Source organism: Amblyomma maculatum, chromosome 3, assembly GCF_055883805.1.
Source record: "Amblyomma maculatum isolate TAMU_Amacu chromosome 3, ASM5588380v1, whole genome shotgun sequence".
In the NCBI taxonomy this organism is placed as follows: Eukaryota; Metazoa; Arthropoda; class Arachnida; order Ixodida; family Ixodidae; genus Amblyomma; species Amblyomma maculatum.
The window spans coordinates 196,660,943-196,686,515 of NC_139346.1; the positions used below are offsets into that span (position 1 = coordinate 196,660,943).

A 25,573-nucleotide genomic window follows, 5' to 3' on the forward strand; every position below is an offset into this window, starting at 1 on the left:
GGGTTTGCACGACAAAGGCAAACGCCGCACGAATCTCCTACATCCGTTACGTCTGTGCTGATAACATCTGAAAACAGCGAGGTGCCTAATTAGTTACAGGTCAAGAAGGCAGAAGAAGAGCGTTTTCCAGGCAGTAGCTTCCGTTCTCGACGCTGGTACCCCTCCAAAGGGAGAGACACCAAACTTTGTCGACGTCTCCCTAGGCTGGCAGTTTCTTAGTTTCCTTTCTTCTGGATTCTGAACGCCGGTCGCCAACACACTGCCGTTTGTCATCTACTGGCATCGGAGGGCAGAATCCTTTCGTGCCTCAGTTGTTGAGCGGTAGCTCTGTCCACGTATTTTGGCTGGAGGGCCTTCTTTAAAGGGTACTTGCCGCTGCCCTCTTCACCTGTAACCGGCTATAAAGCTTTGGAAGGAGACGAGGTTCACTTTTACCGCTAGATGTTGAACACTAATGTTTCTGCAGTAGTTACTTCAATAAGGCAACACTGTGGAATAGAGTACGAACTATAGAAAGAACAGCTCTCTGAAAGATTGTATTTGTGAAGAGCTACCCAAGTGATTGCCGGCTCATAAATTAAGCTCAAGTTAGGTTTAGTCAGGGTACATAACCTTTCTTGCGTTACACAGTGTGCAAGGAATAATTTTGCTGAAACCTGATATGCAGGAGCTCTCACCAGGTTTCACAAAGGCAATCGGGTGGAACAATTTGATGTTGAAGCTGCAGAAATTCTCGTTTAAACTTTACTAGACCGCTTAGCATTGAGTTGACCATTTACCCCAATGAACTTCCACCTTTGACATTTGGCCTTGACTTTTGACACTTGGTTTGGAAGATTAAAGTAGTATGGACACTTAAGTTTTGGATCCGTGTTTTATCATTTGCTGATACGCAAGATATTGCTGTTCACGGAATACCTTGTGATGTTTGCCTACGACCGCTGAGTAATTTAAGTCAAATTTCTTTTCTCACCTGTTTTTGTTTCGATCACGTAAGTCGAGCGATGGATGTGACGTGAAAGGCAAGTCTAGGTCACGTGAGCGATAGAAAAATAGTTATATAATTTTTCTTCGTCCACCGCGGCAAGCTTAACGTACAGGAATCACAACAACCGATGAACAGCAATTTATCGCTGTTTTTTCATTCCTGACGTGACACCATTCCTCCTGTGACGATCACAGCCTTCGTTCGGCAAGTAAAAACCAAGTGCTGCTGATTCATATACATTAATGTACGTTTTACGCATCACTACCAACAAGAAAAATGCAACCAAAATTTTGTGCATATACGCATTTAACAACAAGCATAACCAAGTCAAACGCTCCCCTCGCTCTGTAGCTTGGTTTACAAGAGCTAAATCCCCATGATTTTTCTATCTCAGCCCTGCCTACCTGTCAAGATGTACCCTTTTTTTACGGAGCGAATAAGATTTTTCAATTGCTGTTGCAGGCATCGGTTCTGGAATTATCCCGCGAATAGGTTGATGCACCCTAACGAGGCGCTGCAACAGCCGTTGCTCGCCGAGCTGCTTGAAGAGATGGCCAAGTACAGGGAACGACGCTACTTCTACAGGAGCCACATCGGCGAAGAGATCGCTGCAGACCTTCAGAGAGAAGGTACCCATTCGATCCGTTTCTCTTCTCACTCTGCACAGATCTGTCATACATCGCGAGCTCTTACAATGCATTAACTGCTGCCTAAGTTGTGGGGATACACATGAATCGCCTGTCCTATTATAACTGCAGCGTGTCAGTTGAGTTTACGTGCGCGCTCTTAGGGAGGATGGTGAGAGGAGTGCCCACCGGCCACTCCCCACTTCCTCCCAGTCTCCCGCAGCGATGCCGCTGCGACTTTCCCTCTCACCTCTCGGCCTACCGAGGAGGCCTCCTCTCCACAGTCCGAGAGGAGCGTGCATCCCTCGATTTTCTCTTGTCTTTCTACGGGTGATTGCGCACGCGCACGGTTCAGACTTTCCGTCACCTGAGTCACCCGGTCATCGTACGCACCTACCGCAGCGGGCCGTGCGCGTGAAGCCACGCGTGGTGAGCAGAACATTCCTCTCCCCTTTCGCGTGAGCTCACCCCCTTTGATGTTTTATTTCACTCCCATACGCGAGTGGGTCGCCCGCTACAGTGGTTTCTTGAGTGCTGTGCTTCGATGTATACTCGGCCAAAATAAAAGCTGTTTCGAGTACGCAACTCGCGTTTGTACCTTCTGGCCTGAACCCACCGCAGTGGCGACATCTCGCACCACGGGTTGGGGGTCTCAGATCTGAATGTTAGGGCTGGCACGCTAGGCTAGAAGGCGACTTTCACGTATAGCCCCCTTTAGAGCGTTATTTAAAGAATAACTCCCACATTCCTAGTGCCCGAACGTGGAGCCAGATGAGTGACAAATCGAGTGTCTGTGTGTATCCGACTAGCGACACACAGCCTAGTCGTGGCAATGTGCAGGACTGACTTTCAGTCTCTTCTAATACTGCAGTAGTGATTCCACAACGGCAACAAAGTAAAAACCTCGTAACTTATATTGCCGCGAGAGCTCAGAGGCTGACACTACCCAGTGCGATCTTGGCATTTTCTGCGAGAACAAGTGGTTGCACGACTGCACCGCTCTAAAGCAGGCTGACACGTGAACGCTGGTGTGATGGACATTCTCTCGTATTGTTTTGACTTTACCGTGCTCTACGACGAACACCGTTGTAGCGTATGCACCTTTGCGTGCAAACGTTCTGGGAACGAAAAGTATGACATTGCAATCCGTGCTGCCGAGTCCTTTCGCCAGTTCGTCGCGATAGCTTGCAGCAGGCAGCCTCAGAGAAGAGGCTTACCGGGTGCCTTCGTTGGGCGCCTTCGCTGGGTGCAAATGGTGACCATACTAATTGCATGGGTACATTGGGAAGCCTAGTCAGCTGAAGAGAATTTTAGGACGAACAACGGTAGGATCCGTTTTTGTCGACGAGTGTTTGACGGGCTCTGAGAGCTGAGTGGTGCGGCCGCGGCATACATGAGGGCATGCCGGTAGCGCTGCCTCTGCGGGCGCCAGAACGTAGCTTGTATTTCTGTTAGTGCGTTGGATCCCTGCCTGCTAAACTTTGATGGCACCTTTCGCAACCCTTTTCCCCACGAGGAGGATACACGTGAGTCCTTCGAAGTTAGTAACGTCACGCTTAGACGAGCTATATTGCACTACGTGTGCATCGCTAAGCATGCGAGCTGCCCTAAGACCTGCTTTAAGTTGGACCATTTCGCTGCCATGTGATGCGCATGATGAAGTTGTCGAACGCGTAGAACTTTATAATTTAGCAACGCCACGGTTGCTGCCTCGGGCACCCGCCGACTGCGCGACAGAGCTGCAAGCGAAGGTGGCGAAGGCTTTATTTACACAACGCGCATCGCAATCCGAGCACCAGTGCGTGGCCCGAGAAAGGCGCTCTCCCCCACCAGCATGCACCTGCAGCGAGAAGCCAGGCTCGACATTCGAGCATCGCACCTCGTTACAACTTGCGCCCACGGTATAGAAATAACTCTGACCAAGGCGCAGGGAGTAATTTCTCGTGCTGAACACTGTCGGGATGCTCTGTCGATATTGAGTGCATGCTTGCATCCAGAGCAAGCATCCGAGTTGGGTAAGTTTGGAAGAAATTAATGTAAAGGGCAAAAAGTAACTAGGAAATACACAGCTTCGCATCGAACCAGCAGAGAAGGGAGCCGGTGGACGCTACTACAAACGTTACAGCATCGAGGGCCAAGCCGTTAAGATGGTGGCCGCATTCCTAGAGTAAAAGCCTGCTGTCACCGTCAAGCAAGCCACATTCAAAAACGGTTTCCGTCAGCCATAGAGCGATCGAGCTGAAGATCGTGGAACGAGCGCCTATGTCTACCACAGCGAGACAGGCGCCGATTCAGGCTCGCAGCTGCGATCTCACCAACGCGAGCATCTTGGCATCCGCTGCGCTCACCCTCGGATGCGTCGACGAAGGAGGGAAAAGAGGCACGCCAGGAGCGAGCGTTCGATCAGCTGGGGGGAAACCTGCAGCACGCTACGCAACGGAAGGACACAATCCTACCCGCCGCTCGCGCGTCCCCAGCAAGCTGCCATGGCCGACCGACGATGAAGGGCGGTAGTGCGCGTGCGGTGATCGTCACTTCCATCCTGGGTTCCATGGTCGTCTGTAGGTGGTCGTCGGCCCTGCTGGTACCCATGGCCTTCTGCAGCGGCGCCCGTGGCGGTGAGCTGTCTGCAACTTTTGATATGTTGGCGCTTTTCTTAAATGGGTTTAAAGTGAGCGCGGCTACTTCTTAGTCGTACATCGGTTTTAAGGAGGGGGGGGGGGGGGTCTAGGAATACACACGAATACTCTGTCCCATTATAACGGCCGCGCGTAATTATCACTCGAGTTTGCGCACGCGCTGGTAGGGAGGATGGCGTGAGGAGGGCACACTGCTCACCCCATACTGCCTCCCGCAGCGACGCAGCCGAGACTTTCCCTCTCTCCTCCCTGCCTACCCTGGAGACCTCCTCTCCACAGTCCGAAATGAGCGCCGCCTCCCGCGATTATCTCGTCTTTCCACGGGTGATATCGCGCGCAGTTCAGACTCCACCCATGAGACCACCGCATACGCATACCGCATCCGGACCGTGAACGCGAAGCCTCGCCAGGAGAGCAGAACGCCTCTCCCGCCTTCTCGCGTGTTTTTCCCCATTTCGGTGGTTTTATTTCATCCCCGTACGCGAACGGGTCGGGTCGTTCGCTCGCTACGGCGGTTGTATTTGAGTGCTGTGTTTTTGCCGTGTACTCGGGCAGAATAAAGCCTGCTTGGAATACGCAACCTTTGTCTGTCCCCTCTTGCCGGAACCCGCTGCAGTGGCGATCTTCTCGCACCGCGGGTTGGGAATCACAGCTCTGTCTCTTAGGGCTGGCACGCTGGGGCTAGAAGGCGACTTCCTTTGGAGCGTACTTACGAGAATAACCCCCATAAAGTCAACCACGCGCCACCAGGTATCCCGCTCAGCCCTTACCAGAAATTTGGGACTGTAGTCCAGTTAAGTTCGTTTGCCACCGCATGACGCTTGACAAACCAACGGCTGTATATTTTTCCGTAGTTTTAAAGAAGTCTCGACATGCGAATTTCTTGCCTGTGTTGCGTTGAACCTCTCGTCTATGGTCCAATCGATATATTCATTGGTTAGCCTACTGCGCGCAGTGTATAACCATGTGGACGTACTCGTTTATAAAACTACGCCTTGAGATGTGGTAAGTGCGTTAAAAAAAATTCTGATATCTCTTTTTCTTATTTTTGTCTCATGAATGGCTGGGACAGAATGTGCCGGCAGAGCCTGTCATTAAAGAGTGTCCGCAGGAACTGGCACTCATTAATAAGAAAAGAAGTCCGCCACGAATATAGCCACCAAACTTCCAATCCCCTGTCGAATGCGCAATCCGCCGCAAAACGCCGACTTCCTGAGTACGCGATCGTAATACTCATCGTAATATCAGAGTGCACTTAGGGAAAGGAGGGTGGTAGTAAGTTAGAAAAGAAAAAATATCGATAATGATAAAAAAAAATCTAAAAAGCTTTCCCGAGTATAGGCTATCTAAGGCAACGACCGCGTATCGAAATATGCGCATAGAAAATTCGAACGACCAAGACAACGAACCACCCGTTAGACAGACGCGTGGTGCCATCTAGCGAAATTCACACAAAAAGCCACAGCATAGCAGTTGGCGCCAAACCAAGATCGGCTGCCCCAACTGCCCTGCTGACTCCGTTGACCTGCAGCACTTGATCTGGACCTGTCCTGGTACGGCTAGCCTCCGCGCCCGTTACACATCTGCTCACCACATTCAAACTTAAGAAGACTGGACAGCCCCCATTACCGACGCCAAGCGCAAGCTTAGTGCCCTGCTAGACTTGATGTCGGAGTCTGGCGCCCTCAACCTCATCTAACCCACCCCCTTCCCCTCTAGGCCTCAGGTCATCCGCATGAAAAAAGATTTACGAATGAATGAATCTCGTGCTGCTCTCGCCCGGGGACAACAAATAAGCCTTGCGCCTCCAATTAGCCTCGAGAGACGGCAAAGGCATAAAAAAAAAAAAAAACATATGCAACATAATCGGTAGCAGTAAGAAGGAAACGGCTGCACTTAAGCGGATTTTAGTGCACCCCTGGAAATGTTTCGGCAAACATGGCACTGAAAATACAAAGGCCCACTACCTGTCCTGTTGGAAGGTGCAAAAAAAAAATCGGTTGGAGGTGTAGATTCTTGAAACAATTTGCCGAAAGTCAAAACTCTAGATGATGCGAAACTTAAGCGCAGCCCTCTTCGAGGCGGTCTAGGCGAGGCTCTGTAGTGGCAGCTCCAACTGGGAGCTGCTCCGAATTCCAGATTACGATCGTCCACGACGAAACGAATCGCACTTTTGTAGGGCGGGGTGCGGGTGATATCATTGAAAGTGTGTGCCCAACCTATCCTTTGACGCACTCTTTTTGTTAGAGGGGGGGGGGGGGGGGGGGGGCACCTAAATGGCCCCTGAAATGGTATTTGCGGTAACATTTTAATGCAACAAATCCATAAAGGTGGTCTTTGTGAGAATTCGAGTCAAGATTTAAAGCTTTGCTTGGAATCAACTGTTTGCAAATAACTTAAAAGAGTGACATTAAGGCCACACAACTCCACGCGCAAATCTCCCCGCTGACGTCATTGCGGCTGCGGGTGCACCCGGCCAATGACGCTCCCAAGTTGCGCGTCGCGGCTGGATTTTTGTTTGCTTGTTTGTTTGTTTGTTCTTCTTACGCGCCGGCCTAGATTGCTTGTTGAGGATTGAATGAGGAGCAATGTCTTCTATTGCCCATGAATGACGCTAGCTTAATATGTTTTGCGTCGCGCGAGGAATTAATGCGGTACCTGTTCCTAGAGTGCGTTATATAGTTTTAGAAAATATTTTTTCGTGACCCCTTTAAGCTCTGTATTTGCGTTTGTCACTCTACAGGCCACCATTTGCGGCTCCCCTTGCGTATCTACTTTCGCATGCACGCATTTTGCTCCTCTATTGATCATTAAAGCATTAAATTTACGCTCCTCTTTTATCACACGTTCTTATTAACATACAGCCATGATCTACCACGTTAAGCGTAAGGCCACCTGACGTAATATAAAGCCCGCTTTAACCAACACGTACGAACGCGCCTGCGCGGCCTATGGATATCCTCGTCTGACCCTTCCAAAGGTCCCAAGTTCGATTCCCACAGTCAGCCATCCATCTCACAGGAGCTACCTGCTAATTCGACAATGGCATAGAAGTACAATGGCATGTAGTCTCATGACGTCACACAACCCGACGACCAATCAGTGCCAGCCCAAGTCACTTGTCAATCAACACCTTCCAGAAGATTTTTCGCTCACAGTGCCGACGGAGGTTTTTCTGGAGAACAGATCCATTATTGCTATCGCATTAAAATCAAAATTTTAGCACTGCACTACCATGCAACGCTATTGCATATATCGCCATCGCCAGCCGAGAGCAGACCATACGCGGAAAGCTTCGACAGGCTAGGTGCAGACTATGTTCAGGCCAACTTTTCGTCTGCACTTGCGCCTCGGAACCATTCGCGGCTGGCGGGAATGGTTCACTACAGTGCACGCTGCTCAAAAACTCTGCTGTTCGAACGCGTTCATATATCACACTGGTTGTCGCCGTTGCAGGAGGCGTTATGACGCCAGAAGACATAATCTACTACATGGCGCGGTGGGTCACTCCTATAGAGCACTACTTTGGGACGAGGACGCTTTACACTGTTCCTGTTCCTGGTGCTGGAGCACTGCTGGGGACACTCGCCAGCACATACACTTTGACGTAAGTCCTGCGCCCACAAGCGCTGTTTCTGCTCCAGAGCCCAAAGTCCTGAGTTGAATCTGATGACTTCTGGCGCTGCATTCTCTCTCTCTCTCTCTCTCTCTCTCTCTCTCTCTCTCTCTCTCTCTCTCTCTCTCTCTCTCTCTCTCTCTCTCTCTCTCTCTCTCTCTCTATCTATCTATCTATCTATCTATCTATCTATCTATCTATCTATCTATCTATCTATCTATCTATCTATCTATCTATCTATCTATCTATCTATCTATCTATCTATCTATCTATCTATCTATCTATCTATCTATCTATCTATCTATCTATCTATCTATCTATCTATCTATCTATCTATCTATCTATCTATCTATCTCTCTCTCTCTCTCTCTCTCTCTCTCACACACACACACACACACACACGCGCGCGCGCGAGAGAGAGAGATTTACAAGAGATGAGACGTTAAGCTAGCACAGGAATGCGTGAGAAGTATTGCCGGCTCCAGGGAACTTGTTAACCCTCTCTGCTCTCGGAGTGGAAAGGATGGCACTGAACAAGATCCAAAGATGAAACGTTATGTGGCCAGATTCAGGGAAACTAAGGTGCTGGCTCGGGCGAAAAATAATTTGAAGAGAGAGATTATTGAATCTTTAAAATGATTTCGGGTCAGGAGGGGGAGTGCGTGAGTGTACCGTCAGTAGCGCTCATCAGGAAGGAATTTCTAATGCTTCGTCTGGACAGCAGAACATGAAGATATGCGGATTTTTCATTGTTTAATTATAGTTTTCGTTTTTTATTCTTTAATATTCTTTCTATTTTTCTTCTCCGTTTTTTTTCTCCAAGTTTTCTTCCTCTTCTTGTTGTACCCTTCCGTTTCTTTGTCACGTTTTCTTCTTCATACCATAAATAATAGCCAGTTGATATCGTGCACATCACCGGTATGGACGTATTGTTGCAATCGCTTGTGTATGTGCGTATGTGTTAGACAATACAGCGCCAGAAGTCATCAGATTCAACTAACAAACTAGCCTGCGTGCAAGTTTTACTAAGCATTATTCATCCAGAGTTGGATTCCCGGTCGCGATACACAGTGGGCTATAAACATCAGCTTGTGCAAAATAGCCAGACGCTCCCTAGTATACGCAGCGTCTAGAACGGCCTCAATATAGCTTGTATATATGTCGCCTTGTTTAGCGTAATTTTAACGAAAACATGCTGTTGAAAGATGATGACATTGAAGTTGCCGGTTCGCTATTGGAAGGGCACGAGCCAAGGTTGACGAGGGGCAGACTCCTCGGGATACTCAGCAGTGTTTTCTCCCCTCTCGGTTTAATCATGTATATCATTACTAGCGTTGATAAGTCCACGCGGTTTCTGTTTCTTAGTATCAAGCATATCGCTTGTTTTTTACATATTTTCGCTGTATTCAATTTTAACGTAATCGCAAATCACCCGGAAGTTAATAGTCATTATGCGTGAAATATTTGTACGTACAGCTCCTTCCATTTTTACATTCCCAGTAATATCGTGGTTGACTCCACCATCAGCTAGCTACCTCGTACTGGCATCTCCATTCTGAGGCGGCCAGGTGGCGTCACGGGCGCGTCACCCAGCTGCGTAGAACGCTTGCTTAGTGGCTTGGCAAAACACGAAAGAAAAATGCGTGAATTTTTTTCCGCAGGGATCCTGTGCTGACGGCAAAGAAACAAATTCAGGTCCCTGTATTTGACTCCGATGAACTGCACCGGTAAGCCTTGCGTGTGACCGCGTTGACCTTCCTTGCCCAGAGCTGGGCGCGATGTATCAAAAAAGTATTTTCGATGCAGTTGCCCTCTATATTTGTTTTCCGTACCTATGCAGGATATACAACCGAAATTGATTTCCGATGCAGATACTGTCTTTTCCCACGGCTCGCCATGGAACTTCAAGTCAAAAAATTGATATTCGATGCATGTGTCCTGAAAATTTTAATTTCTTATACCGACAGAAAATATATAATCGAAACTATATTTCCGATGCAGATACTTTCGTTGGCCAAGGCTAGACACTGTATTTCAAAATAAAGTATCTTCGATACAGATGCCGTTAGATTTCTTATACCGATGCAAGGTATAGAACTCAAATTAATTTCTGATATAGATACTCGGTAGTGTATTGTGAATATTGCGATACATCCATTAAATATCAGGTTGGTAACATAAATAGGGAAGTTTGAAATTATATTAGTGAAATATTTAGTGTATTCAAATTTCGTGCACTGTTTATGAATGGATAATAACGAATCTGGCTGCACAAATTTATTTAGGCTGCATTTTAAGCTGCACAGTCGATGCAGCTGCTTTTATTAGTTTATCATTGCTCTGTAGAAGACATGAGAGTATTTACTCTACTCAACGCAATTCAAGTAAGCTAGTTATTTTATTTGTAATGTACATTGTAATAACTTACTTTTCTGGTTTAGTAATTAGGCGATGTAATGGCTTACTTCCGGGTGGTGATTTTTGAAGCGGACGCAATTGATTGCTGTAAAAGTTACTTCTATTAGGAATGCGTCGCTGCTAGATTTGACCTATTGTTTGCCTAGTTGGGCACCCTGAAAGCACGCGCAAAGCGAGAATAGTGACGGCCAGCATTTCAAGCCACCGAAGTTTCGCACGCGGGGTTGTGCCTATGTGCGCCCGGCCTTACCCGCAATCTTCGAACTTTTAAAGGAAAAGCTGGATAGCTAAACCTTAAGTTAGACAGGCAGGCATTAAATGAATAGTGATTAAGCATTTAGAGATTAAAAATTGCATATGCGCGAGCGTGGATCTGAAAGGGGTGCCTCATATTGCAGACATTAAAGTGGCGCTCAGATGGAGCTCAGATGTCCCCAAAATATTTCCGCGCAGGAATTTTTTTTTTCGTTTTTTTTTTTTCTTTGACGAGAAGCGCGCGCTCGGAGCGAAGTTGTCGAAACACTGCCGCGGCTCCGGCAGGTATCGTGAAAGCGCCTCCCGTATAACAGTCTAGTATAGAAGTGCGAGAGGATTGGGTGTCAGTTGAAATATCATTGCGTAGAACAATATAGAATAAGCTCTAGATTCACATATATCAAGCATATCAGTTAAAGCTTAACCTCGGCCCCCATATCGCGAAATTAAACTGCCTCTAAACCTACGGTCATATTTCGCCTTATAGGGTGTATTAATCGCCGGCTAAGGCTGAAGAAGTTGTTAATTAATCACAAGAAATGAATGCCGTGATTAACAGACGTTTGAATCGAAACCTTCCGCGATAAAACTTCAGAATAAAAACAAGGAAAAACGAAATGGCAAAGATGTTATTAGGTACAACATATCTTGATAACATTCATTATTCAGATGTTAACTGAACTTAACTCCACTAAGGACAGCTTTCGTTCAAACAGCCAGTTCCGAAGATGCCGCGATGCGGCCGTGCTATATTTAAAGCAAATGCAGAACGCCTCTCTCCAGTAAGATGACCTCGTTGCCATGAGGATTTTTTTTTTTTTGTTAATTTATCTTGTCGAGTATTCTGAAGGTATATATACATTCGAGCTTATTAGAGCCTCTTGTGAACTTATGGCTTGTAGCAGCACTTTCTTCTCCAAACTAAAAATTACAAGCGTTCAACGCAGCTGAACTAAATATTGAGCGAAAGCATTAGCTGCGGGTGGCCGAGCGTTCTTCTTCCTCGGCCCACATACAAAGCCCCATTTAACCAAGTCTTATGAACGTGCCTTTGTGGCCTATAGGGGTAACGGGAATGTCAGGGTCCTAGCAGGCTGATTCTGACATAATCGTCCCATGTGATACGAGAGACCCAAGTTGGCAGCTCCTGCCGACCGCTTGAGTTGGTAGTCCAGCTCTCACCCTAGTGTCACGTGGGGTGTGACGTCACATCGTCACATGGGTAAGACGTGGCTACCGGCCGCGCTAGCTCGGGCCCGCTACATGCCAAAAGAGCGAGGTGTCAGTGATAAAAATCATGGTGCATCTAAACTTCCGACGGTGATTTTACAAAAAAAAAAAGTTAAAAACATCGTATTTTTAACGTGCATATTTCCGTCTAGAAAATTTCGAGATAACTACACAACATGGAAAATCAACAGGATCAGCGAATAGTACCAAAATGAGCTCCGTCTCAGATCTATAAATATAAAAGAACAAGAAAAAACAGCACAGCACATTTACCTTTGTGACATAAAAAAAAATTGATATATTGTTTTCTACTTAACCTTTTCAATATCGGTTTTATTTTGATGAAGATAGTTTAATGATAGGTATTTTGTTTTTGGAGTAATGATATTTTTAATACCATTACTCCGATACTTTAATTTCTTGTTAGTGGTAACAAATACCTACACAAAAGTATCGAAGGGCCACGTCTGCCGTTGTCGATGATCTGAGCACTTTCTGCTGTTTCGTTGTTGTGTTGTTGGAGCGGCGTGCGTTGTTCTTCTTGCCTGTTCAATACTGGTTATTTTAGTAATCGTATTGCAGTTTTCAGACTTATACTTACCTTTGCTATTATAAGCCCTGTTCAAAGTTACTTTGGTTTGATTTTCATGAAGGTTTTGAAATTTTTAATTTCTGATTTTGTACCATGGGTGCTATAGCTATTGTTTTTGCTCAATTCTACTACTGTGGCCCTTTTTACCTAAATTAGCTGCGCTAATGCAGCATACCTCCAACACTTCAAATAGAGTTTGCGGCACTATTGTAGCTAATTCGTGTTAAAGAAAATGTCCTGGTTCGGCTAGTTTTACTTCCACTACATCTGAAATCCAGAGTGTTGGGAGGAAGGTGTCGTTCTGGATATCGCTACAGGCTTCACAATCAATGGAAACTCTCCTCTTCTACCTGTACAGCGCCATATGTGAAGTCAGTATCCAGTGAGTGGATAGTCGGATGATACCCTGCCTAATAAATAAGAGGCAGTGTGATTTACCTGGCGCCATCTGTTGTCACTATATTTGCCTGACATCTAGTAAGACGCTCGCGGATTCGTGTATTGTGACGAAAACTTTGCCATTATATTTTGGCGCCACGTTAGCCATGATTCTGGAATGACATTGGGACAAGGCGGCTAAGAATGGGTGACAAAACTTTGTACTGTTAAAAGCAGTGGCATTTCCCGTAGCTAATATTTGGTCACTCTTTTGAGGAAATTCCAGATATCAGGAGCATGCTGAGGTTTGCTCTTTTAACTTCTAAAAATTTGAAACTTGCTCAAAATTATTTAGGAGCAAGGCTCAATACTGTCGCAGACAGAGCAGTGAATTTGTAAAAATTGCCGCTCTCGCACACAGTCCCTCCTGTTTAGCCTATCTCTGAATATTTAACTGCTTGTTAGGGAGAATTTCACGCTAGCTGCGTGTTTCCTCCTTCTTTTTCCAGGCTAGTGGAGCTGCTGAAGTTCACCATCTCCCGCGTGGGCAATCTTGGCGACTCGAAACGGGGCGGAGGGGTGAGGAGCCCCATGCTATGTGCTACTCGGATCCCGAAAGCACAGCCTTTTTATTATTATAGGAAAAACGTACCACGCTCAGAGGCGCGCATGGAAGAAGCGCTCTCTCTCGCCTCTCTGATAGCCTAAGTTGCTTTATGATGTTAAACCCATCAAAAAATCCAGCACTATATTCAAAAGGCTTGTATAGTTGTGTGTGCAAGTCTTTTGAAGGGCTGGTAGAGAAAAATGCGCGTACTCATTTACCTTTTTTAAATAGTCATGCCGCATACGTTCATTCACTATATCTGGGAGCGGACTTCGTAGACATCATTGCGAGGATGCGATTTGCCTCGTCTTTCTGAAAGTATTTCTGCCAACCGCTCATTCAATGAGCCCGTCTCGGCACAGCAATGTGAAAGGACCTTAGTCAGGGTAACAGGATACCTATACGTGTGTATACCTAAAGCACTATACTGTTTGTTGTAAAAATAAATTCCATGAATTAAATGTATATGTTGATGGCCTGCAAATAACCTTCACGTTCGCCAGTTTAGAGTGTATCAGAGGCAAATATAAACGGCAAATTCCCTGCTTAGGCAGACAGAAATGCACTTCAATTCTCTAGTCTGTCTAGTCTAGTCCGTTAACATTGCTAACATGATATTACTATCTATTCGATAGCTCTCAACGGCACGGGCATTTCAACAGAACATATGAAGGCTTTTTAGGAAAATCCTCGCATTTCGTTCAATTTTGAGATACGTAACTACGGCTGTGTCCTTATAAGGTATGAGACCAAGGTGTACAGTGGCAAAAGTCATTTACGGTAATGTAATAGGCCGTTACATAAAATATGCCCATGCAAGGAGCAAACTAGTTATTACGGTGCTGGAAAAATCGAGCACTACGCAAATAAGCACTCAATCGACATCCGCAAACACTAGATAGAGGGTTCCAAAACTCCGCTAGAATTAAAAACCAAAATACGCTGACTTCATTGTTACTTATTATATACATTAGTAAATTTATTGCAATTTTTGGCTACTGTCTTATTTAATTCTTTTCTGTATTTCATATCTTTTCCTTTTTCAACTTCTTATTTCATTGTGAGCATGCGCCTTCCTATATTGGGCTGTTTAAGCGCTATTCCATTTCATTTGTTTACTTATTGCGCTGGTACATCGTTTACTGGTTTAAAATCAAATGATTGTAATTCATTTATATTAATCAGGCGGCAAGCCCTGGCCGTATTCGGCGATACCATTTTTCCCGTATTGCAGGTGTGTTTGCAGAAAGAATAAAAATAACCTGAAATAAACTCGACTGAAGGATGTTGTTGTTTGCCCGTATGCGACCAAACTGTTCCCTGCCGATAACAGACTAACATGTATAGCGCTTAATATTTCACTTAATATTGTTACGTGGCGGCATGACGAAGCGATGTAACATGGCGACACAGCAGAAACAGAACGACGTGATGTCATGACGATGAAATATGCTTTAATGGCCAGCGGGCCTGGCGCGAGCGCTCCGCCCCGCGCCTCTGCCCGCTTCGTCATCTTCGCAGCATTACCCGGGGCCACCGAGCGATCGTCCCGATCGATTGCTAGAAATCCAATGCATGACGTGACGATGAACACAGACACACGATTGAGACATGAAACGCTGGACACCACAATGAATGCGAAGATGGGAAGAATGCTTGCACCGGGAGCATCAAGTTCAATCTTCACTGTTTGCCGAAGGCCAAGGCTCATGGAAACTCCGAAAGGCTTGGGAGGGGGTGCTGTCTTCGCTCGAGTGGTCGTGAGGTCGCTTCGTCGTGGGGTCGGTAGGGTCGGTACGGTCGGCTATGGGCTCTTCCTGGTCGTCGTGTGTGGTGGTCAGGGCTGGGGGCGAGGCTGCGGACAACGGCTGGTTGGGTCTGAGCAAAAAGGGCTGGGGCAGAGCTGAGCGGCGATCTCCACGGGCTTTCTTTCGGCAGATGGACCCGGCGTACGGTTGGTTTCGACGGTGAAAGGCGAGGATGGGGATGAACCGCACCTTCAACCAAATGTTACGTGGTGGCATGACGAAGCGATGGAACACGGCGATACAACAGAAACAGAACGACGTGATGACATGACGATGAAATATGCTTTAATGGCCAGCGGGCCTGGCGCGAGCGCTCCGCCCCGCGCCTCTGCCCGCTTCGTCATCTTCGTAGCAATATTACGCGGGGAGAATAGTGATGATGTTGATCAGAAGGGGGATAGTGACGACGACGATGTTTTTGTGCTGGAGGAGCCCCTTGTTTGGGTCCTGGGCTCTTTGACCACTGATTGTACCGATGTACAAGTGAGATCACGATCTCGGAGGGGTTTCTTTCTTGGCTCCGCTCGGACGGTCGTGGGAGCTCAGCCGTCCAAGCGATGCCGTGTTTCCGCCAAAAGTAATGAGTAAAGCCACTGAGACGCCGGGGGGGAGCTGTGACCGAACGACAGAGCAAGTCGTCCGGACATCTCTCCAACACCTGAGGGGGGAGAAAGAGAAAAAGAACCGGGGATCTGGCGGCGGCCGCGCAAAAGGCGATAGCGGAAAGACCGGATCGCACACGCCACATCCCAGAGGGTAGTTAGCGCACTTTTACAAAATATGATCAGAACTGCATTATAAATTTATGACTAATGCATTTGAATTCGCCTTCATTGGTTGCTTCTGTTCAACAACACCTTTCATGGGTAGCAAAGATATTTCGCCAAAGATATCTAGCTCTATATTGATACGCTGCGCTTAAAAGCAAGGGATGAAGATGAAAAGAAAAGGAGCGGAGACACGCTGGCTCAGTAGCTGTCCGTTCGCTGACCGTCTCCATATATACTCGGTAAATAAATTAGTTCTACCAATCGCTACTTCGTGACACCTGGTGATGGTGCGGGGTATCGATTCTGGACCCATCAGCCCTTAGAAAGAGCCGACAGCTGGCCGGGCATCGTTGCATGCCCACTATGAACACCTCGAGAGGAAACGACCAGCCTACGGGGACGTCTGGGATTAGTCAACAACATCCCCGGGAACAGATAAGGTACTGGCCGCATCAACGCGAGTCGCGCACGTTTTCTGGAATGCCTGACGAAGAGTCCAAGAGTGGCTCACACATTACCAACGAGTGAGCAAGTATAGCCACCGAGACACGACCATGCAGCTGGCGAAAGTGGTTTTCCTTCTTTCGGCCATGGAGCTCTTGTGTGGGCACTTCGTGTTCATCCATCACTGCAGGACAATTGAGGCGTTATAGACGGCGTGTCGCCTCCAAGTTCGGTCGTCCCTTCAACGTCCCAACTGTTACAGTGTCGAGAGTTGCAACCGTGATGATATGGTGTCCTTCATCTGGCGGATCGTCAAAGAAATTCCAGCATTCTACCGCCTAGACCGTCAATAGTGAATGTGCGCTCTAGGCGCAATGTTTTGAATCACCGCCTTACTGGGCCGGTCCGAGCTGCAGTCGTCCACTATGTAGTACCGGTAGCGATCCAGCACCTGACCTCCTCCAGGACTCATTTTCAAGCCGCTCTATGGAAGAGCGCGAGCCTACTACCACCCTTTGACCGACTTCGTCGTCCCTGCACCTCGCCGCTACTACCATTCCAACAATGACTTTCACGGTCCAGCAACTCATCGTGCGGCTTCGATGTGTTACTGTTGTAGTCATCGTGGGCACGTTTCCCGGCACTGCCAGCGTCGGGAGCAACATGGCCAACATCCACGTTCATATGTAAGTCTCTCTGATCAACCTTCGGTGGCATTCCGTGACTACCTGCCCTGGAAGCCATCTCTTTCACGGTCGCTGCGACAAGGAACACTCCGAAACTACTCACCCACTTCCGACTTCTGTTCCACACCGCCTATTCAGCGACACTGTTCACCGTCTCCACGCCGCCGCTCTGTATCGCCACTTCCGGAAAACTAACTGATACGGCTGATGGAGGTGAGGTCGCGGAACAGTAACCTGGAAATTCGCTCGTCAGTCATGAAAGCTTGCATTTTAAGAACTATTCAATTGAGGACGCCCGCCTGATTTTGCTCTTCCCTGCAAGCCTCAAGCCTTCATGGTGCTTTCCTTCACGCCATGCGCGATGATATTGCATCAGGCCAATTGGGAAGCTTTGCCCGTACGTACTACCGAACACAGCAACGATTCTACTGTCCCTGATTATACAAGGCAGAGCGGCATGTATGTTGCAAGCTTCATCCAGTGCTTGCAGTTCAAACATCGCAATATTCCCCTAGTTGGACTTCTGCAACTGGTCAGCCTGCCGCATATACCCTATTTCAGAAAATTGGCATCGACTTGCTTGGTCCGCTCCCCAAGTCAGCAACCGTCCACCGCTGAATTACTGTATGCGTCGACTACCGCCCACGATACGTAGAGACCGTTGCTTTCTTTTCTGACAGAATGCGAGAAGTTTCTACTTTATCGCTGCACTCCATCATTCTTCAACACGGCACCCATCGAGTCATCATCAGTGACCGTAGTCTTCAATTCACTGCCGATGTCGTCGAAGAGTCACTCCAACTATGTCACTGTGATTATCGGCACTCTACACCCTATCATCCACAGACGAATGGCCTCACAGAGCGCATGAACCGCATATTGACGAACATGTTAGCGATGTATACGTTGACATTGACCATAAGAACTGGGACACAGCGCTGCCTTTGGTCACTTAAGCGTACAATACTGCTCAGCATGAGACCATTTGTTATTCACCGTTCTTTCTTCGCTACGTCCGCTCTCTACGCACCTTTCTCGACACGATTCTGCCATTTTCCATCCATCCTGATATATCCGTTTCGAAGACTCTATGCCGTGCAGAGGAAGCTCGCCAACTTTCTAGCCTGAGAACCCTCAGCACAGAGGTTCGCACTGAGGCAGAGTATGATGACGGCCGCATCGCAGTCCCGCACGCTCACAGTGACTATACGTTTGGCTCTGGTGGACCCCTCTGCGCTGACGAATCCACTATCAGAGATTTATGTGCACGTTTTCCTGTCCCTTTGTCATCGTCGAGCGCCTCTGTGACGTCAATTACATTATTTCTAAAGTTACTTCAAGCCATTGCCGGTGCCGCTAGACCCAGGCCGCCTATGTCGCCCGCCTAAAGCCTTGTCGTTTGCCTGCTAATTAATGTAGTTGCTCGAGGACGAGCTTTGACTGAACCAGGGGAAGTGACACTTTGCGCTCAGAAGCAGTGGAATGAAGATGAAGAGGTGGAAGAGCGGAGTCACACGGGCTGAGTAGAGTGCCGTTCGCGACGTCCCCATACCTTCTAAATAAATTAGTTTTACCAATCACTAATTCGCCGCGCTATTCTTAAACGCACCATCCAGAGCATTTTGAAAGAAAAGCCTACATTTCGCAACGTCTCTTCAACTTCAACTAAGTTTTCTTTAATTTTACATGTACCTATACTGTAAGCAGAGCATGTAACCTCCGAGAGATAACCTATAGCCAGACCTTCCGTACACTTGTTTCAAAATTGAAAATGCATCTCCTTCCATATAAGGATATTAACAATGTTAATGCACCTGCAACTTGACTGTAACGCTTTATTTAGGAGGAGGAGGAGGAGGAGGAGGAGGAAAAAACTTTATTTAGAAAAAAAATGTAAACACTCCCAGGAGGACCTCTTAGTCCAGGAGCCCTCTGGCTGTTCCTTCTAGCTTAGCCCGCTCGACCAGCCGTAACTGATCTGCAGGTTGCGTGGCTAGAAGGGCAGCCTCCCAGGAGGAGGGGGTGGGGTGTTTGACGGGAGGAACGCGGATTGGATGTGGGCATTCCCATAAGTAATGGTAGAGGGTGGGTGGCGTGGCGTTGCATGTGGTGCAGTACGGTGGGAAGTCCGTGGGTTGAAATATGTGGGCAAATTGAGGAGATGGAAACGAATGTGTTTGGAGTTGTCGCCAGTACGTGCTGTCGATGTGGGAAAGCGTGGGATGTGGTGGCGGGAACGTGGCACGGCAGCGACAATAGTACTGAACAGTTGTAGTGTAGTCAATAGGTTCGATGGTGGTGTATAATGAAGGTTTGGGGAGGACATCCACCGGCGCCCGGAAGCTTAGTTCTCGGGCAAACGCATGAGCGCGCTCATTTCCGAGGATGTCCTCATGCCCAAGAACCCATGTGATGGTGATGGTATCGGGAGGGGTAGGTAGAGTAGATAATATTTTAGCAGATGAGTGTGGGAGGGTTCCTCGCAGTATATATCTGTATGCTGTTTGGGAGTCTGTGCATATTGTGGTGTGCTGAGTCTGCAACTGACTGATGTGTGCAATTGCGAGTGTAATGGCCAAGCATTCGGCCTCGGCGATGCTAGTGCAGTGGATGGAGGCGGCATTGAATGTTGAGCGGCGAATGTCCGTGAGTACAGCAGTGCAAATGGGAGGAATGTCTGGACTGTGTGAAGCATCCGTGTAGATGATGTCTTGGCGTGTAGAGTACTGTTTGGAAAAATATGAGGCACGGGCTGCGCGATGACCTTTGTGGTGTTCGGGATCCATATTTTGTGGGAGGGGTTTGAGCTCGAGGAGGCTCCGCAGATGCGGAGGGATGGGTATATGTGTATTTAGTCCTCATGCCACTTCACTAAGACAGTCAAGACAGTCATAAACTTCTGAGCAGTGTATGCCTGAAGTATAAATAAGGGCGACTGCTGTTTCTCTTTAACACTTCAGCATTACACTACCCATTATAGCAAAATAAAAAGAGCACTTAAGCTTCACCCTCAAAGGCATTGCGCAACAGCTTTAATGTCTCCTCTCTGCGGCTCTCCTTGCGGACCCTCGTTCGCGTACATAACCTTTTCTACACGCTTATTTACTAGTCTCTTAATTTGTGTCTATTATTTCGCACCTGCTCATTAGCACTCAATAACGCGGTGGCGCAGTAGCTAAGTCGCTCGACTTCTGTGCTCAAGGATGCATCCCACCCCGGCCGTGGCCGCTGCTTTTCATTGGGATCCGTATGTCAGTGCACGTTGAGGAACCACGGGTGGCCTAAACTTCTGAAGCCCTCCACTACGGCGTCTTTCGTAACCTGAGTCGCTTTGATACGTTAAAACCGCAGAAACCAAACCAAACCATCATTAGCGTTCAGTAGTAAACTACTCCATTTTGGAAGCTAGAGACGACCGGACAAAACAAAGCCTTGCTAAAGAAAGCCTGTGTTCAATCATTCATGTATTTGTACTCCCCCTTGCTGGCCATGAAGATTTCAAAGTATCTCAGCGGTGACCTTATAACAGTTGGTTCATTTTCTTAGTTTGGCAGGGACCTAAGGTAGTCCATTTAAGAGACCATCGTTTACAAAGATGGTGCGAGTTTGTGTCATATTTGTGTTTACTGCAGTTTAAGTTACCCGACGTACTTGTATAGTCATTACCGCCAGTAAATGGCAGAGATAGTTTAGTCAGCATGTCTAATATTCACGAAAAAAAAAATTTGCTGGTAACCCGGTAGGTTGCGTAAGCAAAGCCACCGCAGCTTCTCTTTCTGTTCCTGCTTCTTTTTCTTCCTCTTATTCTTCTTCTTGTTCTGCGGCGCGGCGTGGCTACCGGTCGAGTTTACCCGACCGCTTGAAGAGGGGCCCCATCTGCGGTCGCTCTAAAGGTCAAACGTGGCTACTGGCCGGGTTTACGCGACGGGCTGAAACCTCGCGTAGTATTGCTTACGCAATAAAAAAAAATCAAAGCTGGGCTTTTTTTTTTTGGGGGGGGGGGGGGCGCAGAATGTTACACGTGAAGTGAAGCCTAAATCATTAGTAGTCATCTGCTACGCGTTGGGGAGATTAAGTTTCTACATGCGACCACCTAGAGACGTGGGGGCGAGATGCGGGTATTTTAGAGCATCCGTATGCGCCAAGTCAAGCCAGCGCTGTACGCGCTCACGAATTCTTGCGCTTTCGCATATCGCAGTTTCAAGATAGGGCCACCCATTTAATCGCGACCGCATTTGAAAGGAACTTCACCGAAGGCAGCCCGCTCAAGGGTTACGCCTCTTACAACGCCACCTACAACTTCAACGAAGACTACGGCGGAGCTTACCTTGCTGTACGCGACAAGCAAGGTAACGCGCTGTCCATCGTCACGAGCCTCAACTCGGAGTGAGTGAACATTTTCATTACAGGCAATGAACCGTAAGGGGATTCAGGATTCAGGCGCTGGTACAACCTTTTATTTCTGCCCGGTCAAAATTAGTTTATTTTGGGTAAGACTAATTTAATGAAAAGCCTCTGAACATGGTGGGACGCGCAAGCTGAATCAGTTGGAATTAGTCAGGGCGGCGAGACATAATTTTCTTCGCAACTTCCCGTCATGGAAGTCATTGTCCATGACAACGTGAGCATCTCTAGTACAACACAGGTGCGCTTTCTCACATTTCTGGTGTTCTCACATACTGCTGTCCTCTGTGAGTGTATAGCGTTGCTTTTGGTCTAATGTTTAGGGGAATCCCCTAAGGTAGAGCATATTTGTAATAATGGAATGAGTACTCATTGACATCCACCCGATCGCAGCCATACGGCTACAAAGGAAAGCTGTGCAGCTTTCTGAGAAACTTCGTAGTTTAAGAAAAATTCAATCATTCGTTAAAAAAAAAATGCGTTGATTACCCTTTCTATTTTTCTCTTTTGAGGTCATGTTGTATCTGCTGAATTTGGGCTCTTCTTCCAAATAAGACAGCCGAGAAAAGATTTCCTAAAACATCTATAGCGCACTTTACGAGGGGCACCAGTGACTTTGATAGGCTGATTAAGATCGTAACACAGTGACGTCAAGCGCATCTGACGCAGGTAGTTCCGCACAGCGCTTCGCGCCCCATGTAGGCTTCACTTGAAGCTCAGACGAGTGCGCGGCGATATCAGCATGTATTGGTGTGCCTCGTCGCGTCCGTGGTCTCGCTAACTGCCGTGTCGGTGTCCAATGCGTGCAGTCATTAGAGAGATTTAGCTTAGCGTGATCCGCGATACGCCACCGTGACCCACTAAAGCGCGTGGGCGGCGCGGGCGCTCAAGCTAATTGGTTCCGACGCTGCAGGTCTATGTGCCGACATCAAGTATGTGGCGCCATCTATCGGCGTCAAGGGGATCTGGGTATACTCAGTAGAACGCGCGGTGGCGGATCACGGTAGCGGATCGCGGATCACGGTAAGCTAAATCTCTCTATTATGTTTGCCGTCCGGCTTCAACTCGACGAGGCTGCTGGCGAAGCGAAGCAAGCAACGATGCCGACACGCCGCCCGTCTGGGCCTAAAGATGAGGCGACAGGGTATAAGGAAGGGCTCACTGCTGCTGTGCTACGGCGCGAAGCCTCGTATCAGTGTGACATCTGCGCGCCCTGTTACACGCTTAGAAATTTTCTTATGAAATTTTTCTCCGGTGTACTCATTGGAGGATATCCTCCATTTCTACGGATGCCTTCAAAATTAAAATTAGTAAAATTAGAGTTAGCCCATTTAGTCAATTAGCGAACTTATTAAATTGCGTCTCTGAAATAGTACTCGACGTAGCCCTATTGCAGCCCCAAGGCTCAAATAAATCTGTAGCAAGTTTGTTTGTTTGTTTGTTTTTGTTAAAATTTTATGCCCTCGATAAAACGCCAAATGATTGAAGTTCTTCGATAAAGGTAAATCATGGCAAACTCTTGCCATTAGCCATTTCTTTCCATTCGCTATGCTCGCTTCTTTACCACTCGAAATCCACTTCGGTAAGCACACAAAATTTTGCTATGCCCCCGCAACAGGTTCGGCTCCATGTACGAAACCAGCTCGGGCATCATCATGAACAATTTCATGGATCTGTTTTCCCGGTCCGGAGGCAAATGGGGCCTGAAGCAATCTAAGAGCAACAAGCTTATGCGGCTCAAGAGACCGCAGACTTCCATAATACCAACTATAATCACGGACGGCTTGAACAATCACTTTTTCGCCGCCCTAGGTACAACCGGCGGTCTGGAGTCGATCTCGGCAATGGGACAGGTAAGACTGCATCAAGGTGCAAGGGAATAAGACTCACGAATTTGAACTTTATGAAAAAGGTTCTGATTTTCTTAGCTCTGCACAATCGAAGCAAAGCAACAAGTAAAAATTCACCGGTACTCAAGGCTAACTTCCGGCTTACGATGAGCAAGACCACTCTCTGGCAAATGCTTGGCTTTAACAACATTGATGCTTCACGCTTTATCATGGGGGTCTTACTTCCCGCTAAACATAGGGTCCTAACATTGTGTTATAAAATGGCCTTGGAGGTGCATTGTATCGCCGAACTGAAAGCCTTGAACGCAGTGTGTAATTTTCTTTGTGTGAACGCTACGGTACGTCTTCAATGGTTCATCGCGAAACTGACTGGGAAACTAACGCTTCGCCGGTGAGACTAATCTCACTTTCTATCTTTCAGCTCCTGAGTTGCCTCACCAAGTTTCCGCTATTCAGCTGTGTACGGAATAACGTGCGAGTTCGCGTGGTTCCGGAACAAAATGGGTTCTCTGTCATGACGGGACCTGCTAGTGGCGACTATGACCCGGTACGCATACATTTACTGCAGAGTTTCACTGCAGCGTTACCATACACCGTCACCACACACGCTAACGACTCACTGCGTAGATGGCATTGGTGAGCTATAGCGCACATGAAACTAGATCGTGCTATGCGCGGAAGCTTCTACACGTACAGATACGTAAACTTTAGAAAAGCTTACATGATAAGCATTGCGAATAAGTACACAGCGCTGTACTTGTAACATGTACTGTACGTTGCTCATGTAATGCTTAGTAAATAACGCCTACTTCGCGGTTAATTTTACGACATGTAGTGGTGACTGACCCGAAAAGTGCACGCCGCGGGAGATGGCAGTGCCTCGTATTTTTTACAATAAATATTTTGCGTTTGGCCGCGAACCTCGGCTTAAGGCCCTCGCTTCATCCTTTTTCAGGGTAAACTCCTTCATGGTAAGGGCCACAAGATTGTCAAAGGAGTGTTGACGTCGACGGTCAGCGGGATCATGTCGACGGACCGAGGTACCTGGGTGGGCGTGGCCGATGTGTCTACGACCAACGGAGGTAGCGCCGGTGAACACTACGTGCACCCAATATTGCGAAACCCGCGGGTAGAAACGCATAGCCGTGGACTTGGAGTGTCATAAATTGCATGGGTACCATAGCCCTGGAACATGCCCGCGCCAGCCGCTTCATGTATTAGACTCTCAAGAAAACATAAAGTACATCGCTCACACCAACTCTGCAGTCATACACAACAGACCCTCAGCTACTATGATTCATCAATAAGGCTTGGCACAATATTTACTATTCTGCGTATTTTTATTTATTTATTTTTTTTCAAATAGCATTGTTCGTGAGAGCATTACAGATGTGCGACGTGACGCAAAAATAAAGAATTCATCATTATCTACAAAATCGCACTTCCTTCAGGAAGTAGTTCATTGCACGTTGTTTGTGCTATTTAATTCGGGAAGATGTGGTAACTAAACTAATCACTCTGGAAGGCAAAAGTAGTTAGACCGTAATTTATGCACATGCTGAGAAAAACAAGGAAACGAACGCGTGGCACTCAAAAAAATGCATACAGATGTTTCAAAAATTACAAAGGGGGATTTCGCAGTTTGTGTGCTTTTCTAGTAACTACACAGCAGGTGATATTTCTTCGGTTTAGTACGAAATAAGTGCGTCACCATTTGTTTGTTTTACTTGAACAGTTATCTCTTTCCTATTTAGAGTGGGCAGGACTGCTGTTTAACGAGTTGTGACAACGCGCGAACCGACATGAGTCATCCTAGGTTCAATTCAGCAACAGCCGCACGTCGGTAGACGCAAAATACGGAATCACCTGTGGAAAGATCACTTCAACTCAAAGGTCATTTTGAAGCTATCCAGGCAGTCGTAAGACTGGGCACGGCCAACCCCTTGCACCACTTCCCTGCCAAATTATGGTGCTGCTTCAAAGGCTGCCAAGGTGTCGGCGCAAGTTGTTCACCCAGCAACGCCTTCAGCACATTCTCACCCTTAGTTGACGTCACCGCCATGCTGTAAAAGTTGGCGTTGGTTTTGAAGCCGGCGCGGCCGCGCCGCGACCGGACGCTGCAGAGTCTCTCCTCCTCCTTTACCCTCCGCATTTTCTTTCTCCGCGATGTTTACATACCTCGGGCCCTTAGCAACGCTGTTGCTAGTGGCCCGAGTTTTCATAGCAACAGCGATGCCGTTGCTAATGGCCCGACTTGGCTAA

General features: G+C 47.5%; 1 protein-coding gene across 1 annotated transcript in view; it reads left to right on the forward strand.

Moving 5' to 3' along the window:
- LOC146197356 (scoloptoxin SSD14-like) overlaps window positions 1–24,476 on the forward strand; it is a 42,064-nt gene extending 17,588 nt beyond the window's left edge. The window contains exons 6-11 of the mRNA XM_084597175.1: window positions 1,481–1,617; window positions 7,710–7,860; window positions 13,252–13,321; window positions 21,256–21,443; window positions 23,080–23,314; window positions 24,267–24,476. Coding sequence (XP_084453301.1) covers window positions 1,481–1,617; window positions 7,710–7,860; window positions 13,252–13,321; window positions 21,256–21,443; window positions 23,080–23,314; window positions 24,267–24,476 — 991 coding nt within the window. The remainder of the gene's footprint in view (window positions 1–1,480; window positions 1,618–7,709; window positions 7,861–13,251; window positions 13,322–21,255; window positions 21,444–23,079; window positions 23,315–24,266) is intronic.
- The last annotated feature ends 1,097 nt before the right edge of the window (window positions 24,477–25,573 follow it).